The sequence below is a fragment of the Mytilus galloprovincialis genome, chromosome 4 (genome assembly GCF_965363235.1).
Source record: "Mytilus galloprovincialis chromosome 4, xbMytGall1.hap1.1, whole genome shotgun sequence".
NCBI classification, from domain to species: domain Eukaryota; kingdom Metazoa; phylum Mollusca; class Bivalvia; order Mytilida; family Mytilidae; genus Mytilus; species Mytilus galloprovincialis.
The window spans coordinates 39,298,969-39,319,522 of record NC_134841.1 but is presented as its reverse complement, the minus strand read 5'-3'; the positions used below and the strand labels follow the sequence as shown (position 1 = coordinate 39,319,522).

Below are 20,554 nucleotides of genomic sequence, written 5' to 3'. Positions count from 1 at the left end.
AATATATTATTGTTAAACGGAATGTCAGTTCAATTTAATATATTTTTTTTTAATCTTGTAGTTTTTTTTTTAATCTAACTATTATAGTTTATTATGGGGTGAAGATTTAACCTCTTTTTTATGATTAACAATTGTAGATTTTCATATTAGTTTCTGAAAGCAGGATTTGCACATGAACGATAAATAAAAGAATAAGATGTACGATAAACCCGCAAATTGGTACAACATTGTGACATCTAGAATAGATTGGAATTAACCTAGATTCATTTCCACTGATGAAAAATCCTATTAGCTTCACTTTAGAAATGTAATTTTCTTTGGAAAATGTCTGTACCAAGTCAGGAATATGGCAGTTATTTTTTGTTGATTGAAAGCGTTTGGTTTTGTCAGTCTTTTTGAGTTTTCGCCTATTTGAATATGCATTGGAGCTAGGCATTTTTGTTATACTTTTTTCCCTAACATTTTAAAAACTAAGGATCTGATATTTCACAGATTGATTTATCCTCGGAGCTTTTAAAACTTTCTTTAAAGTCAGAGATGTAGTACAAGAACTAGCCTTTATTTGAGAAGAATCTGATTAAAATTAGTTTTCACTCTATGTTTTGTCGAGACAACAGTCTAAGCAGAGGGAACTTTATGGATTTAAGAATTCAATAATAAGCGTTTGGTTTTGTCAGTTTCTTTGAGTTTCCTTTGTATGAATATGCCTTGGAGCTAGGTATTTTGTTTTACATTTTTGTCAGTGTTTTTTTTCACACATTGTTGTCAGTATAATGAAATTTTATGCGACCATCATACAAGTGAGCGGATAAGCTAGCTATTATAACAGATTCAACCCACCCTCTACATAAGAAAATGCATGTACCAAGTCAGGAATATGACAGTAGTTATCTATTCATTTAATGTTTGAGCTTTTGGTTTTGCCATTTTAATAGGGACTTTCCGTTTTGACTATTTATCAGAGTTCAATATTTTTGTGATTTTACTTAAAACAAAGGTATGTTAATAAACAACGGTTAGATTTGCCGTTCGTTGAAGAAAATATTATTGTATAATGGAACATGAGTTCTGTATTGTTAAATATTTGTCTTGTCGTATTTCTGTTATGTAATTATAGTATATATTTAGGTGAAGATAAAAGAAACCCATTTGACCTCTTGAAATGAATAAATAATTACCGATTTTAAGATACATTTCTAAAATCTGGATACATATCAACAATAAATAAAAGATTGAGATGTGGGATAAACGCAAATTAAGCATCATTCGGAAATCTAGAATAGATGTGAATTAACCGACTTTAATATCCACAGATGCCGAAAAATCCTATTAGCTTCACTTTAGAAATATCTAATGGAATGTCAGTTCTGTTAATTTTTTCTTTAAGTCTAGTCGAGTTCCTGTTATGTAATAATATAGAATGGATTGAAAATGAATCAATATTAGAAATTGCCTCTCTACAGCACTTCAAAATAGGACATTACTCTTCTTCCTAACGCCATTAATGTAAACACTAGCTTAAATCATTATTATACTACATACAAATGGATTTCATATTGCTGCAATTAGTAAGATAGAATATTAAACTGTAAATTATGGATTTCTTTCACATTATGACGTATTTGTAATTAAAGAATTTTTACTTGAAATTTCAAAATACAAAATTAAACAAATTCGTTTTAAAGTTTTATCATATCCATCAAAAGCGGTAAAAACATGACATATGCTCAGTCTGTTTATAAAGGACCACGTTAAGTTTTCTGTACAAAAGAGTCTTTACAACAACTTTTTGGGGATACGTTAGTGGTCTGCTACAATTAGGAATCGAACTTGCCATTCATTCCTATCGACACATTCTGCAAAACTTACATACCAGTATTCGTTTTCTTGTTATTTGTTATCATCCTGACTTCTATACTAGTAAGCATGAAGTTTTTCGTAAGGCTAGCAATAATTGATTAATCTAATCTAGCCATTCAAAAACATATGTGAGGGTAATATCAATAATTTTACCACATTTATTTATAAAAAAAAAGATCCAAATACTATTAGCTAGATGAAAAGGATACAACTGCCACAAATCATCTAACATATCATAGTCATGTTAATAGTCATAATCATGTAACGGCGACCATCATTTTATCGTCTATTCATCTTGTCGTTAAACGATAGTCCTCGGGTATAAATTTGTACCCAGTAACAATCACGTGATACTACTTATATTCATGTTTGTGTTTTTACTTTTATGTCGAAATTATGCTATTTGAATAGGGACTTTCGGTTTTGGATTTCCTCAATGTTCAGTATTGTTGTAATTTTGCTTTTTTTCATTTTTAAATGAAAGTAACGTAGCACTAGTCTAGCATTATAAACATATGCTCACAAACAATTGTATAACACTTGTTTTACTATAATTGTTTTTTTTTTTCTGGGAGAAGCTGACACCATGACCCCTTGCTTACATTTTATTTTACAGTGTGAACACCACTGAAATGCAGGCATTCATTTTTGAATTAACAGTATATATATCATTTTCTTTTCCAGTGACAAAGAGTGAAATTAATTTTCACAGTGCTGCCAAAGATAATGACTTGGAATCAATCAAAAAACTTCTAAGAGAAAAAGTAGACATCAATTGCAAAAATAATGTGAGTGTTCATTGAACTTTTAAGATTTTGTAGCAGTCATGTAAGTGTTCCTTAACATTCAATTTGGCTCTTTAAGATCAATCCCTCCTTACAAAATACTTATTTTGAATTGGAAAACTAATTTTCCAAATTCAAATCTGATTAACTGATGGACTTAAATTCTTTGAAGTAAAGAAGAACTATAATATTTTCCAACTATGTCTTCAACTTGATTCATGAAATCTTAAATGATCCTTTTTCTCGTTAGTCAGTGTTTTTGTGAATTCACTTTTTACTTTTTACTTACTAGTTACCTTTCAAGTCTTATAAGTGTTCTTCACTGAATATCCTCAATAGTTTGTGTTATTCAACAAAATATTTCAGTTGGATAGAACACCACTACACTGGGCTGCAGCTAACGGTAACCTAGATATCTTAGAAAAATTGGTTGATGCTGGGGCAGACGTAGAAGCAACAGATAAGGTACGAATAAGAGTAAAAAAGGGCGGGACATATTCAAATAATTTGAGGAAGATGTAGCATATTCGTTTACTTTTCAGTATGTATGCGCACAAATGCCATTATTATTTTAGTTGGTTTCAACGTATTTATGTCGCTGTTGACGTAAAGCAAGCAATAATCAATCGATCATCATAAATTCGATCCCATATTATCTTTCACTTATGTTTGCATATTCGATAATCTTTGTTTGTTGTTTTATGGTTATGTAGAGTTTGTTGTTTTGTTATGCTTCTTTGAAACCTTTTCAATTAATTATTGAAGGAGCAATTTAAATCGCTTCAATATTGACGATTAGATGCAAAAATGAAATGTTTTGTGCGCATCATATGCATGTAGTCTTGAAAAAAACCCACCAATATTAATATAGTGAGCGACCAGCTTTATTTAGTTTCCTTTTCGTTAGGCACTAAAGATTTAATAGTTTTGAATTCAAAAAGCCGTACTAATAACAAATGTTCATCTTCAATAATCAAAAGTCGTCTTAGACCTCTTGAAGGGAGGAACCTTATTTTGCATTTTATTTCTAAGGAATAGGAAAACCAAAAATCACACACTCCACACATGAACTTTTCAATTTGTAAATAGTGTATGTGAAGATTTACTAAGAAATGTATTCTACGAATCATCTAGTGTATTAACGCAAGGATTTGACGTTTGAATCAATGATAAACATAGAATTGGGTCCCAAAATGTTGTCGCTGAACTACCTATAGTAATTTAAATAAAAAATAGATACAAATTTTATATTAAAACCGCGGAATTGTAAAGCGTTCTAAACGTTGTTCGTTTGTAGCACCATTGTTCGATCGTTTGTTTTTGCGTTTCTAGAAACTTTCGTTTGTTCTGTTTTCAAATTGAAAGCAAACTCATAACTCTTCAAAGTCAATTACTGCAAGTTAAAAAAAAATCTAAGTTACAATTGCGTTGTGCTCTTTCCGTATATTACTGTCTTCAATCCCATTCAAAATCTTTCATTTGTCATATCCCTCAATTTTACTCTCGATTATTTTGTTTTAATTAGTGCCTTTGTTTATTGACATATCCCATGAGTCCACTGTTAATCGAAAGTTTTGAACAGGTGGATACTTTTAGTAAGAGGTCAGAATTGCGGTTTGATTTTAATTTTGAAATTATGTGAAATCTACGGATTGCAGAATTTTTGATATTTTGAAATCTTTTATGTTTGGTTACCTAATAATTTATTGTTTTCCTTATCTCTTTTGATTTAAATGTCCCCTCCTCATATATTACAATTCTATTACACTGATATATTCCAGACGTATTCCGTTTTGTTTATATGTATTAGTTCTGACGTCAAGCGACTAACAAAACATAAATATAACCAGCATAAATATGTACAAAAATACTTCTTATTAATGACAGTATGGGATGAGACCAGTTTTATGGGCAGCCTGGTTTGGTCATTTGGAAGCTATGAAGTTTTTAATCAACAGCGGTGCTACCCCCAGATGTACTAATAAGGTACGATCTACGTATAAGATTACTTTATTTTATATATTTTTTGTGTTTAAATATGCATGCTTACGTCAATTTACTAGTAAACAAAATTATTGTATAGCGGAAAAAATTAGTCTGTCTGCTGTAGATTTAAATAGCTGAAAATTGACATAGAAAAATTAGTTTTGACGTAATAAACATATAATATATATAATATAATTAGGTCAATGCGCTATATATAATTAAGTACCGAAAGGGAAACAAATAAAACATTATTAAGTACATTTCACATGAAATATCGTAATCTTGTTAAACATTATTTTGACTTCAGCTTACACTTTCAAATATTTAAAGTATAAAACATCAACCAAACGATACAAAGCAAACCTCCAGAAACAACACAGTTAAATTTGAAAGTAAATTAGGACTTTATTTTGAGAGTAAGAGGTTTATGTCATATTGGAAGTATCAACTGATTATTCCTCTACAAAAATACTTTTATGATCTAGAACAGTTTTTGTTTTGATGACATTGTTTACGACAGTTTTTTCCAATTTATTATGTACAATGTCATTTTTGTCGAGCCTGCAACTTTTGTTGCAGTAAGCTCGACATAGGGATAGTGATCCGGCGGCGGCGGCTACGGCGGCGGCGTTAGCTCACTTCTTAAAAGCTTTATATTTTAGAAGGTGGAAGACCTGGATTCTTCATACTTTGTATATAGATGCTTCATGTTACGAAGTTTCCGTCAGTTACATGTCCAATGTCCTTGACCTCATTTTCATGGTTCAGTGACCACTTGAAAAAAAAGTTCAAATGTTTTGTAATGTTGAATTCTCTCTTATTATAAGTAATAGGATAACTATATTTGATATGTGCGTACCTTGCAAGGTCCTCATGTCTGTCAGACAGTTTTCACTTGACCTCGACCTCATTTCATGGATCAGTGAACAAGGTTAAGTTTTGGTGGTCAAGTCCATATCTCAGATACTATAAGCAATAGGGCTAGTATATTCGGTGTATAGAAGGACTGTAAGGTGTACATGTCCAACTGGCAGGTGTCATCTGACCTTGACCTCATTTTCATGGTTCAGTGGTTATAGTTAAATTTTTGTGTTTTGGTCTGTTTTTCTCATACTATATCTAATAGGTCTACTATATATTTGTTGTATGGAATGATTGTAAGGTGTACATGTCTAGCGGGCAGATGTCATGTGACCTTGACCTCATTTTCATGGTTCAGTGGTCAAAGTTAAGTTTTTGAGTTTTGGTCTTTTTATCTAATACTATATGCCATAGGTCAACTATATTTGGTGTATGGAGATATTTTATAATCTTTATGTCAGTCGCGCAGGTTTTATTTGACCGTGACCTCATTTTCACGGTTCATTGCACATTGTTAAGTTTTTGTGTTTTGGTCTATTTTTCTGAAACTATAAGTAATGGGTCAACTATATATGTTGTATAGAAGCATTGCTAGCTGTACATGTCTACCTGGCATGGTTCATCTGACCTTGACCTCATTTTCAAGGTTCATTGGTCTTTGTTTTGTTATCTTGGTTAATGTTAAGTTTATGTGACAGTTGTAATAAAGCTTAGCTTTATACTTAGGACTATCAACATAATATCAATGATTAGTATAGAAGGCGAGACATTTCAGCGTGTGCACTCTTGTTATGGTCTTCATAGAATGGTAACATATTATCAAAAACAAATATTTTATCATTGAGTGTTATCAATATAAATAAAAAGCAAACGTGGATATGATAAATAGAGATAAAACACTTAGAAATAAAAGACGGACAACAGAATGATAACACATAGGAAAGAAAAACAACGTACAAACATCATTCTAAAAACACAACACACAAACTAAAAATGATAAGGGTGATCTCAGGTGACTTCAATAGTTAGAGACCATAATCGTTTAGAACAATTTTGAATAATCTCACTAGAAACGAGGAATCTGTATTTTGCTAATTTTTGTTTATTACTGTTAATTTGATATTGTACTTCTAGCAAGGCATGGGAATTCTTCATTGTGCCGCACAGAACAGTCACGTCCATATCATGAATTTTATATTTGAATCTCTGGAAGACTTTAAAGTTGACGAAATGGAAAAGGTAACGCAAAAACATTTTTAATAGATTACAATAGAGTAGGGAATGCGTTCATTATTTATTTCGAAATTAATTTATTTGATATTCAGAAAATGCTTATGCAATCGGAAAACACAATGTGAATTTTAATTCATGCAAAATGAATACTTTTGTTTTGCAATAATGAAAACACCATATTCCAAACAATCGTATTTTTTTTTTAATAATTAACATTTATGATAATTTTCTATAAAGCTCCAATAAAGATAAATGATGTATAAAACAACCCCTAATTTCAAATTATATCCAAGTCAGGAAGACTAGAATATGATTTTATATTTATTTTACAGTCAGACAGAACTGCGTTATTTTTAGCTGCAGAAGAAGGACACATAGAATCTGTCATGAGACTGATTGACATGCGGTGTGATGTCACAATAAGAGATAAGGTAATTTAAGTACTCAGGGTTTGTCTTTCTAAAGCAATACAAAATAATAGTACACTATAGATTACAAAAAAAACATCGGACTAAAAGTGAAAATTCATACAAGGAAAACGTTTTCAAATAAAAGAAATAATGAAAATACAACATATTCCTGACCTAGTCATGATTGTTAGGTTTAAAGTGAAGTTTAGAGTGGAATACATGTACTCCTGTTTTACGTAGAATGTTTGACCTTGTCGTCCAGCAATAGAATAGTATGGCATAGATGTAGCGGAACATCATTAAAAGTAGAAATTACATTACAGTGGATGCAGTTATTCACGTTTTTCTACTATTAACTATCATTTTGAATTGAACAAATCCTTAAATACAGGACAATAGTTAACAAAGGTATCAAGCTTATTATTTGATACACCAAACGTGCGTTTCGTCTACATAAGACTCATAAGTGATTCTCAGATCAAAATTGTTAGAAGTCAAAAAAGTATATGTTGAAGGGCATTGAGAACTCAAAAAATTATATGTGGAAGAGCATTGATAACCCAAATTTTCATAAGATGGTGCCAAATACGGCTAAGGGATATGAAAATCCTAATTATTTTGATTATTCCATACTTTTTCAAACAGTAGATTTATAGACGTTACCATATGAGGTCAAAATACAATATTTATAAGTTATTATTAGCCTTCGTTTATTTTTTAACTTTATCTTCTACTGTAAATTTTGCCAAATGTGTGAAAAGTATCGAATTTTCTGTAAGCCAAATGTCTGAAAAGTATCGAATTGACAATGTAACAACATAATCCCTCAACCAGAAATTAATATTTTTAGTTTCATTGATTAATTGCTATTAGAGCAACGTTTAGCTTCAGATTTTTTAAAAGACATTTTGAGATAAACAATGACCGTTTGAAACATCAATTCATATAGAAGTCAAAATCGATATTCAAAAAACAAAAACTCAGAATTAAAAGATACCCAGTGGAATTGAATTAATTAGATTGTAGTACCGTTTCTATCAGTAAAAATATAATCAGTAAGATATATAAGCAAAAAGATAAAAAAAATCCCGCTTATACGTTACCTTTTTGTTTTGATGATCTTTAACATTGGGTTTGTTAAGTTTTATAAAAATTGGTGTCTAGTGTATCTCTTTAAAATTATCATAATACTAAAAACACTGCTCTTATTCAATAAACAATCTATCATAAATGGCTCCCTCTTATTCGATTTTCATTGCGGATTTGCAAAAATTTTTGAAAATTGTGAAGGGTCTCTTGAGATGAGCCCATTACTATTTAGAAAATTAAACAAGCCTGACAACAAAATCACAGGTGTATTTAAATATTTTAGGAAGGTGAAACAGCTGTACATGTTGCAGCTAGGAAAGGTCACCACCACGTGGTTAAAAAACTTCTAATGATTGGTGCTTTAGTAGATGACAGAGATGTTGTGAGTAGATACTTGTACTCTATCAAAACAAGAAATTAATCATCAATTTTGTTAAGTACTGATAGAGGTTAGAAAGGGGGATTCAGGAATCGTAGCATTGAGCCTAACCTGCTGATGTTGAGAGTTATTTATTTTACATAAACAATGACCAGCAGCAGAAGATATAGTTTAGTATTTTCTACCTTATACTTTATTCAATTATTTTAAAGTACGTAAATCACACAGTCTTGGTTTAATTGCATTCTTAACTTAGCTATATATTTTAAAAGAAGACAATCTTTGTGATTTTACTGTAACTAGATAAACTGTCAAGTCCTATCACCGTTGTAAAGTAAAATACCCTGTAGACCTCCATAAATCTAACAGATGATTAAGAATTGCGGAAGTTGAAACGGTGTTGTGATACTTTTCAAGTAATCAAGCTGCTGGTACCTGTAGCTATAAACACCAGCAATAAAATGATGCCATGCTAGCTGTAAAACATTTTCACCGAATAGGAACAGCCCGTATTTAAGTACAGTTAACTGATACCAAAAAGTAAAATACCGAAAAACACCAAACTACAAGGACAATTCAAAACGGAAATTATTTTGTCAGCACATAATACAAACGACAAATGCAGAAAAAAATCACGCAACATTTTGAAATTTGAAATGATATTTGGTAACGAGTATCGGTTGACCGTATGCTTTATAGTGATTAGGTTTGTCGTTTAAGTTTTAAATTCTCTTCCCTGACACCGAGGATTATATTAGTAACTAATCTCAGATTCTATTATCGATATCAACAAAAAGGGTTTTTGCTGTATCTTATGACAAGTTACAACTTTGTTTTAACAATTTCATCTTCCATGGACGTTTTGTAAAAGTTACCTCTCCTTAAATATTTGATGTGGATGGATTGTTGCTAAATCTCACAACCGTAAGTTGTTAGGAACTATGAGCTTTTGATACATAACCTTGAAGTTGAGCTCAAAGTCAAATGTCAAGATTAAGATCTATATTTTGACCTTTGCTTTTTATAAGTTAATCTGAACCCAGTGATAACAGGAAAAAGGGTTAGTGCACATTTTTGGCACATTGAGGCAATTGATAATCTCGTCAGCAATTCATTATGAAAACAAAATGTTTAATCAGGTGTGCTCAGGCGTGACCAAACAAAAATTTTACATATGCAGGGTGGTTCGATTAAAAACAATGATGAAATAATGTTTAACAAATATAAACTCCTTTTTTACTTAATATTTAAGCCTTCTTCGATTTGTTTTCATTATGTTTATGTTCTTAGGATGGTAGAACCGCCTTACATGTAGCAGCAGATAATGGTCATGCAGACGTTGTTGATGTATTATTGGAATTTAATGCTGGTGCTGACACAGAAACAATAGTATGTATAGATTAGTTGAAATGAGTTGGAATATGTTAGCTGCATTTCAAGTGAATTATTTAATTCTTCTAGAAATTAACGATAACCGTATAGAAAAAACAACAATTCTTATACAGCAAAAAATGCATTTATATAGATAAGGCAACACTTGAGTAGATTTGAATAGTATGCCCCTCAAGAGTGCTTATTTTTATTTTCAATTTCTCAATATTTTAAAAAAACATTGAAAGATACCGAAGAGACATTCAAACTTAAAAGTCATACACAAACTGACAACGCCATATATTTAATGTATGTGTTTTTGTTATTCCTTTTGGAATCGTCCGCCTATTTTGTAATTGCAGACATACATGCAATCGATGATAAAAGACAGTTTTTCTATTTTACATAAATATAACTAGAACACACCCGCGAAATCGCGGGCATTCAGAGCGGAGTTAAAAGTATGTAAAGTGTTGTTAGAAGTTTTATACCTCCTCCTTCATTTCCAAAATTCCCAATTTTTGGTTTTCTATCAATTTCAATATGAACATACATTTAGTATGTTATCTTCATCTTTTATATAAGCTTTGGATTTCAAATATTTTGGCCACGAGTATCACTGAAGAGACATGTATTGTCGAAATGCGCATCTGGTGCAAGAAAATTGGTACCGTTAATTTTATTATGAACATTTAAGTAAGGAGCCTGTAGTTCAGTGGTTGTCGTTTGTTTGTGTGTTACATATTTGTTTTTCGTTCCTTTTTTGTACATAAATAAGGCCGCTAGTTTTCTCGTTTGAATTTTTTTACATCGTCATTTCGGGGCCTTTTAAAGCTGAGTATGCGGTATGGGCTTTGCTCGTTGTTGAAGGCCGTACGGTGACCTATAGTCGTTAATTCTGGTCTCTTGTGGAGAGTTGTCTCAACATGGCAATCATACCTCATCTTTTTATTGTAATCAATGAATTTTGTAAAATATTTAATGAATGGAGAATTTCAGAAAAGGTATCAAAAGTTCACATGAATAATTTTAGCGCTTATCTGTATATTACTATATAAATAAAGTGTATTTACTTTCAATTCTTAGTTTAGTAATCGATCCATTGTGGTCAATTGACATAGTATACAGACCCTCTCCATTTAATAAACTCTGAACAGAATTAAAATACACTTTATTCGTACTATTTGTTTGTTCAAAGTATACAGAAAAACGCAAACCGGAAGTATAATCTGACTTAAAATTTCGTCCAATGACGGGACAATATCCGGATGCCTTTTTTCTCGTTTTTCTCCCAAAATAACTCAATCTGAATAATCATATGAATGGATGACAAATGCGACTATGCACTGTACATATAGGACACAGAGTCGTGTTGATTAATTTATTGTGGAAAGAAGAGAAGCGACACCAAAAATGAGGTCTTCTCGTTTAATAGTATAGATGTTCTCTCAGTCCCTTACATGTGATACCTAAATGCATATATTTTAACACGAAATTTGTGGTTTTCAGAAAGGAATGACCCCATTACATTTTGCAGCAACAAATGGCCATGACGAAGTAGTTATGACCATAATAAAAAATGGTGCTTATATTGACGCTCAGAATTTTGTAAGTATAACTGAACTTATCATAGATACTAGGATTGAAATTTTGTACGCCAGACACAAGTTCCAACAGTGACACTAGAATCAAAGAGTTAAAAAGGCCAAGTACGACGTTAAATAGGATAGTTTGACACATAAATTGACACTTAACAGAAATCGTCGTTGTATTTCTTCATATTCTTTATGGTTTGTATATGAATCATATAAAAAAGATTCGTAAAAGGTATTTTAAACCGATACAAATTATTTTATATCTCGATATTAAGAAAAATAAAATCTCCTTCACTTGTACTTTAAAGTGTACGTGATGTGTAAAATATAAAATAAATCCATAAAATATAAAACAAAAGTAGAGCAACTCATTTTCCTTGTTTCCGTCATTTGTCATTGTCTATCTTCATAATTTCTAGCAAACATATTGATAGATCGATATCAATGATAATTGTTCTCTGTGGTAAAGTTTTGTATGAAGACCAAGTACCTTGTCATTAATGATATATCTTCTTTTCATATTCTTGAACACAGCACATTTCCTTAATTGGTTCAAACTTTGCATTTATCAAAATCATTTTTTTTTTATAAATCGTATACATTGGTACTCGTGTTTGGAAATTAAAAAAAAATATATTCAATTTAAACATGATAAATTATGGTATTGAAATTTCTAACATTTTAAAGTTACACTGTACGTTTAAAGTGTTTTTCAAAATTGTTGCTTAAATTTATTTCTCTAGCAAGGAAACACTGCATTACATTTGGCAACTTTAGGAAATTCCCGCCATATTATAGAAATATTGATCCAAGCTAACTGTGACATCAACATAGCTAACAATGTAAGTATGTCAATGACAAAAAGTCGTATCTGAAACGAGGCATCTGACTAGAGAAAAAAGTCAATTGTTCTCACATCATTTAATTACAGTATACTTTATTGAGAACGGGAGTCAAATATACGACGAAAACAAGATCAACGTCACTTATATGACATTTGCAAGGTTACAAAATTATATATATATATAGACGTTCTCAAATGTGACGGAAATAGCAAGATTTATTAGAAATATAGAGTAATGCCTTGGGTATCACTTACCCGACTTATTGAATTGATAAAAACAAGACACAGCAATATCCCCGAAATATTTGTTTTATTACAAATAACTTACCTACTTTAAACCATAAGTTATGACATTAAAAAAAATTTACATTAGGAAATGAGTATGCATGCTAAATGGCTCCTGCACAAAAAAGAATTAGATAAAAAAAAAAAGTGGAAATCTAATGATAATATTCCTCAGCGAATGCGTACATTAATATTTCGAATTACATATTAGATAACTGAATGAAAACATCAATTTACAGTTAGGTAAACCATTGTAGTAAATGAATAGGAAACAGTGTCAGTTTCCCACAATCTTCTTAGCGACAAATGGATATGATAAAAAAGTAACATCACAAAAATACTGAAATCTGAGGAAAATTCAAAATGGAAAGTCCCTAATCAAATGGCAAAATCAAAAGATCAAGCACATCAAACGAATTGGTGACAAGTGTGATATTTCTGACTTGGTATAAGAATTTTCATCTGTAGAAAATAGTGGATTGACCATGGATTTATAGGAAGCTAAACCTCTCACTTATATGACAGTCACATCATTAAATAAATCCAGCTGTGGTATTTTCCATTGTTAGTTGAATATTTAGTTCGTATCATTAATTTTAGAAATTGATTTCTGGTCAATATTATGAATAAATTATGTATCATAATGTCAAGAAAACACTCTGTTTTTATCTTCACAGCGACAGCAAACTGCAATACACGTAGCTGTAGAAAATGGGTTTCAGGAATCTGTTGAAGTATTATTAGCTGGTGGTGCTAATCTTTCTCGTCGCGAAAAGGTAATTTAAATCATATGTATCAATGTCTTGAATAAAAACCATGGTATTAGCGAAAGTAATATTCAGTTAAATTCTAATTCGTAAACTCAAACGAACATAAATAAAGGCAACAGTAGTATATCGCTGTTCAAAACTCATAAATCTATGGACAAAAAAACAAAATCGGGGTAACAAACAAAAACTGAGGGAAACGCATCAAATATTAGAGGAGAACAACGACACAACATTAAAATGTAACACACACAGCAACGGACTAAGCATTAGACAAAATCTGATGAGAATAACCAATATAACATCAAAACCAAATACATGAATTTGGGATAGAAAGGTACCGTGACACGTCTTATAATAATGTAAATTCACACTCAAATATAGGAGAAAACAAACGCCACAACGGAAACACAACGTAAAAATGTTACATACACAGAAACGAACTATGATATAACAATGGCCATTTTCTTGACTTGGTACAGGACATTTTTAAAGAAAAAATGGTGGGTTGAACCTGGTTTTGTGGCATGTCAAACCTCGCACTTTGATGGCATTGTTAAATATAACATTAAAATGACAACATAACAATACAGGACTACAATACAAATAAATAAAATATTTATCAAATAACCACAAATCTTACATGGGAGACGCCACTTGCAGAGACAAGCGAACATTTTATTATAAATATGAGTATAATATTGTGAAAAGTTCGTATAAATACACAGGTATTAAGCAGCTTGTACTGGTTTCCCCATACATGTGGTCTACAAATCTGAAAATGAATAATATAATTAATAATATTATTTATTTGGCAAAAAGCTACTATACACTTTGACTGCAGTGGCTCGAATGACTTTAAACCAAATAAGTTCACTCGTGCATGAACTCAATATCCAAATCGAACCGACCTTACTATAATTAACCAAACACGTGTTAACTATAAAGAACAACATTTTACATGTTCGATTTTGTACAACTTTGATAATTACATTTAACATAGACCTCTGAGTTATTGCTGTTCAATAAGCATGTTTGAAAATATCTATTCAACCAAATATCAATTGTCAAACAGGACATATTTATAACATATTTCCGGATAATGCTAATGAATACACATGTACTCGATAATTAGTATGTCAAAGCAATTGGAAACATAGGCAAAAACACTAAATCAAATAAAAATTATAAACGAATTTATATATTTTACTTTTTAAAATTATCAATAAAAATGCAGCTTTCTAAGAATTCATAGTTTGGTGTCAGATAAAAGATACCGAATTTCAAACAAATACAAAAGAAATAAAAAAAATCGTAATCCAGTATTAACAGCTTAAAATACAAGGCAAGCTCAGGGCTTACTTTTTATAACATATATGACTGTCACTTATAGTCCCATATCAGCATCCTCCGCAACATGCATTAAACATAACACCAGACAATCAATTATATTAGCACACCAAAGAAATGAAAATTAAATGTAAAAATGTTTGCTGATAATATTTTTTCTGTCATAGCTAGGAAAAACACCGCTACAACTGGCATCTAGAGGAAGTTTTGTTGCGATTGTAGATATGATAATCAAAGCTGAAAGATACTATGCAGTGACAAGGGTAAGCTTTTGATTTGTAAATATTTGAAGAAATTATTGAAAATTGAATGTGAGCATTCTTTGTTTGCATAGTGTTCTTATAGAGTCTTCAGTTATAGCTAATTTTCTAACACTTCTTGAATAAGAAAAAATATCAAGTTGTGATTAGAAATTTTTAAAAAGACTTTTAACAAAACGGGATTGATTGATGTAAAACTTTTTATGTTTACCTACTATGGTACACATTTCATATAATTATATGGCTATTTATTTTTAAACACTAGGCTGCGAAGAAACTTTTTTTTTGGGGGGGGGGGATTTCCAGATAATTTTGCCAAAAATGGCCATCCAAGAATTCAACAATATTTGGTATCAGTCCCGAGTTTTATATATCATTGTATTTATCAGGCTTCATTTCTTCCTTAAAGAGTCTTATGTCCAAAGGTATCACACGCCGTTGTTAGCTATTCTGTGTAAACAGGAATTATCATTGAAATGTAATAATTCTCATAAATATAAATTATTGTTCACAAAACTTTGTGTTTTTCGAAATACTAAATATTTTCCAAGGAAATCTCACCTTTCTTTTGTATTATGCAATAACTCTTCGAATTTTGGGTTTTCAGTGCTCTTCAACTTTGTACTTTATTTTGCCTTGTAATCTTTTTTGATTCGATCGTGACTCAGATGAGTCTATTTTAGACGAGACGCGCGGTATCTACAACGAAACGAGTCTATGCATAATGTACATTTTGAAAATATTTGACTGCACAACATTTCAGATCATTTCATCATTGAACGAAATTCTTCTTTAAAGATTGCATGCAAACTTTATTTTTTTCTAAGTTATAAAGTTATAAAAAAATTGCCAATATCTATAGAAGAAGGATCTGCATTGAAGGCAAGAATGAGCATTTAACTCTGTATACTAGGTCCTTTGTCTATATTTGTTTTAATTTCTTTTTTTAAGTATGATCGATCTTAAAAAATATTTTACATAAAAATATTTATTTCTCGAGAACATGATAAACGGTAGGTAACTCTAGTTCAAAAAATGATTTTCTGGTAAAAACATTTGAATATAACATCACTTAACTTTATACCAGACTGGTATCTGCTTTTTCTTCTCTTAAATAATTCATTTGTGTTTTTTTTATACAAATTTGAATGTTTTCGTTGCTACATGTATAGCAGAACGAAAGCTATTGTTTGAACTAGGCTTCCTGAATTCTTATCAGAGTTGACCAGGATAACAATGTTTTTCCCTCCCGAATGACGATGGTTCTCTCCTAGTACCCCGGCTTCTTCTGCCAATATAAACTGACTGTCCAAACACGGTAAATAGAACTGAAAATCGCATAAAACGTAAAAAGCCTTATCAATCACTCAATCAAGCAAGCAAGCATTCAAAGGACTCTTTAATACCAATGTTTTATATTTCAGTGTTGTCTTTTACATATCGAGACTACTTAAGTTTAACCATTATCATCGCAAATTGGGTGTCTGAAACCGTGTGTCGGTGTCACAACATATTATCGGGTTCTAAAATCTTTAGAGACAAGTAGAGTCGTCTGTTCTGTATTACGATTTGTGTCCTTTAAAGACATGTTGAGTATGGCAGATGATGCACGCATGGCAAAACATTAACAATGTTGACGCACATGATCTCGTTCCTTTTGGAGCCAATGAACTTGTTACTTTTATTTGTCTTTTCTTTATCGATGTATGAGATATTAACATTTGTAAACTAATGTCGGCTTACTTTGTATTTATTAAAATCTGTTTTTACTATCAGAAATGTATTTGCTATGATCACCATGAAGGGTACTACTACCTTATTTTAAAATATTCATCTTTTACCCATTTTTGTGGGTTTTGTTCTTCATTTTATCACAAAAATGTTTCTAAACATTAATTAGATCTTACACTTCAAGTTTCGATTTCCCTAAATTCTATTTAAGCAAAGTAGCTATTTATAAGAAATTGCACGTATTCTTAAAAGGAACACAACGAATGATTTGTTATGAGTCAATTATATAAAACAACATGTCTAAAATGTTCATCGGCATGCGGGCGAGTAAATTGTCCCAGTTTTCACATAATTGTAATTATCGTTTAAAACCATACTTGAAGGGCAAAACAAAACACAACAAACTACCTAGGCATAAATTGTATAAAGATCATATAGTAAAGTGCCTGTGGCCAGTAAGCATATATATATTCCTTTTCATGTTCATTTAATGTAGATTACTTAAATTTAAAGAGCTGTGTAAACTAGTAAATAACAGTCGTAGTACTTAAGATCATATCCTTACAGGAATACATGGAACAGGAGTTGGACTATGTTGACCCACACCAGTACCTTAGGACACCAAAACATCCATCATCAACGCAAATGAAAGACATTTTATGGAAACTTGCTACAAAACAATTAAAACCAGGAGACTGGAAAAAATTAGCTGTTCACTGGAAGTTCACTTCAGATCATATAAGATGTATTGAACATCAGTACACTGGTATGTCTTTAGATTGTAATGGTACCGCAAAAGACACAGTTATGTTCATGATTTTCAAAGTGTATGAAAACATGAAACATATAAACACATTGAGTCTCCTCAGTGTATGCATAATTTCAAAGCATGTTGAACCATTTCTTTTATATGCTACGGTGTTATATATCTTGTCCGGGATCTGTCTTTGGTCTTTCTTTTAATGTTAACCCTTATTTTATGTCTTGTAAGTGTTTTTCATAAAACAAAATGATTAACAATTGTTGTAAAAATAAAGAAAATGTTCAAAAGACACAAAATACGAAAATTCATTTGCTGATATTCATGTTTTACATATCATGTTTTTAAACAATTACAAGTATATACTCCATAAAAGCATAAAACAGTTGAATTAAAACAAACTGTACAAATCATTAATTTTAGAAAAATAATCAATAAATAATTTACGTCGACACATTCAGAACATGCTGCTTGATTTGATAAATAATTTGAAATTTTGTCCCTTACATATCATTTGTAATACGTTAATAGTTGATAAAAGGATACTCCCCACTGGTACTCATTCATTTTATGTGCTTGATCTCGTTTAAATATTCACTATCTTTAAAACAATGTGTTAATATTCTTAAATTTTAATTTAATTCAGATCTGATATATTCCTACGCCAAATTTGTCCATTTATTCAGTAAAAAAGGTATACAATAAAACATATCTTTTGTCGATTGATTTTTTAAATAAGTCTAAACTGTCATTCATAGGTACACATAGTCACAGAGAGCATGGTTTTCGACTTTTAATGATTTGGCTTCATGGAGTACGGAAAGATGAAAACGTAATCAAACTTTTATTTGAAGCATTAGTCGCTATAGACCGCCGTGGTTTAGCAGGTAAGTCGAGACAATTGTTTTCTATTTCTTATCTTCACTAAAATTAAGATATTAGTGATTTATTGGAATGATAATACTTTGCCTTATTAAACTGGATTTAGATATCATTTGATAGATTAAAGTCATAAGAAACCTAAAAAAAGGCATACGTTTTTTATAACTCAATATATAGTTTTCATTATAAAATTAAACTTATGTACATATACTTTTTTCTGAAGAAATTTCTTTAATTTGTTCATATTTAAAAGAAGTTTACTTTATCTTAATTGCGACATATTTTCCGCATGCAAAGTGACCTCAGTGTGACCCATCTCGTAAAAATCCGGTGATCGCAATACGCATGGATGTCCTTAAAATAAACTATTATCTGATTGTTCATGTTAAACACGTGCTCAATATCCATAACTTTTTGTTGATTGTTGACAAACAGGTGACAGTTAAACTCCGGCTTCAACACACGAACTTTAATTACCTACCATATTTTCACAACAACACTGACCGATTGAAAAAAAAAATGACGATTATACGAAATTTATGCGAAAAAAATGATAAAATCGTGCACAGAAGACTTAGTATATGATGTTTGTATGCATCTGTTCAAGAATTGGAATAACATTATTTTTCACCGGTCACTCGTATATTATGGCTTTCAATTCGTTTGACATTCTTTGCAATAATGATTATATGGAAGAATTTTGTTTGAATTGTATTCATAAAACATATATAAAACATATCTTGTTATTATCTAGGCAAAATGTCTATATGTAGCAGAAGTCATATCCTTATTTGAATGTTGATAACTATCAAAGTTCATATTCAAAATTATTGAACCTACTTTTAAATATAGAGGCATATGAAACGTATTCTGCATTTTTTCTTACTGCCATAGATTTTTATTAATTTTATGCTTGTCAAATTTGAATTTATTTTATACCCCTATCATTGGGACTCCAGGGTCTAACACGGTTTCCGTTATTTAAATCTGATTTTTCGCTTTACATTCGTATCTTTAGATATTAAACTGTATGTTTAACTTCATTAGTGTCCTCATATAACTTTTTTTTTATTATTTTCACATGCTTTACCTTAATATTTACCTCTGTGTCAAACTTTTTAATATTTGTTTGGAAATATAATTATATGCAACTATTAGGCTTGCAATATATTAGAATGCATTTTCACTTTTCTTTAAACTATTATATTTTATACTCTCATATTTCCACGAAGAAACGCATTTGAATTGACTATTTATAAATATTTATTTTCAGAACAAATGCGTGGAAAATCGGAAGCTCGATCACCGAAAGTATGTATGGGAAAGATGTGTGCCATGTGTTGACTGTAGCCGAGGACGGATTTCAACGTAAACGGTTTTATCATATTCCAAATGAAACTACATTAAAGTGATAAGGAAGATATTTTCATCCGGACATCACCATTATAACATGCATACATAAGATCTAGCAGTCATTTGAAGTTACGGATGCATATATAAATTGATCTCAGCTTATACATTTGAATATTATTTGAGTTTTAAAAGAAAACTTGCATAATATCATCTACATGTCTAAACTTCTAGTCATCTTTTTTTAATTATTTGTCTTTTGTTTAGAAGAATAAATATGATTTTATTTATTGATTAATTTATTCACTTTTTATGAATGCTTAAAATGTGTATGTTGGTGCATTATCAAGATGTAGTGTAATAGAACTTTCCTTTATAAGGGAGATTTTTGTATTTTATCATATAATTTAACGAGTGTGTTTTAATTATGACTATATAAACTTTTATATTTATACTTATTGATTTAGAGTTGAGATATAGGGTGAGAAAATACAAGTTAAAACTATGCCTGTTTGCACTATTTTTCTTACATCTTATGTTCTACTTATCTTCATGTAATAACTTTCATTATTGTTGTAAGCAAAAATTCCCATTACCTACGATCTCATTGAAGACTAAGCTATGATTTCTAATTCGCTCAGCTGGCAACACTTGTGAAGAATTTCTTTCAAGGCATACCTAAGGTCTGTTATTCAAGGACTGTCTTGTTGCTAATTAATCAACCAATGAAAAGTTATCATTCTATCTACATCAGAT

General features: G+C 30.6%; 1 protein-coding gene across 11 annotated transcripts in view; it reads left to right on the top strand.

The window, feature by feature from the left end:
• The window catches only part of LOC143072107 (ankyrin repeat and death domain-containing protein 1A-like), a 56,908-nt gene extending 36,658 nt beyond the window's left edge, over nucleotides 1–20,250 (top strand). For 10 of the 11 annotated variants that reach the window (XM_076246909.1, XM_076246901.1, XM_076246902.1 and 7 more), the window contains 14 exons: nucleotides 2,545–2,648; nucleotides 3,012–3,110; nucleotides 4,533–4,631; nucleotides 6,627–6,731; nucleotides 7,058–7,156; nucleotides 8,508–8,606; nucleotides 9,894–9,992; nucleotides 11,484–11,582; nucleotides 12,313–12,411; nucleotides 13,376–13,474; nucleotides 14,983–15,078; nucleotides 17,374–17,572; nucleotides 18,325–18,453; nucleotides 19,722–20,250. In XM_076246909.1, coding sequence (XP_076103024.1) covers nucleotides 2,545–2,648; nucleotides 3,012–3,110; nucleotides 4,533–4,631; nucleotides 6,627–6,731; nucleotides 7,058–7,156; nucleotides 8,508–8,606; nucleotides 9,894–9,992; nucleotides 11,484–11,582; nucleotides 12,313–12,411; nucleotides 13,376–13,474; nucleotides 14,983–15,078; nucleotides 17,374–17,572; nucleotides 18,325–18,453; nucleotides 19,722–19,792 — 1,496 coding nt within the window. In that variant the 3' untranslated portion in view covers nucleotides 19,793–20,250. The remainder of the gene's footprint in view (nucleotides 1–2,544; nucleotides 2,649–3,011; nucleotides 3,111–4,532; nucleotides 4,632–6,626; nucleotides 6,732–7,057; nucleotides 7,157–8,507; nucleotides 8,607–9,893; nucleotides 9,993–11,483; nucleotides 11,583–12,312; nucleotides 12,412–13,375; nucleotides 13,475–14,982; nucleotides 15,079–17,373; nucleotides 17,573–18,324; nucleotides 18,454–19,721) is intronic. The other variant, XM_076246910.1, reaches the window with a different exon arrangement.
• The last annotated feature ends 304 nt before the right edge of the window (nucleotides 20,251–20,554 follow it).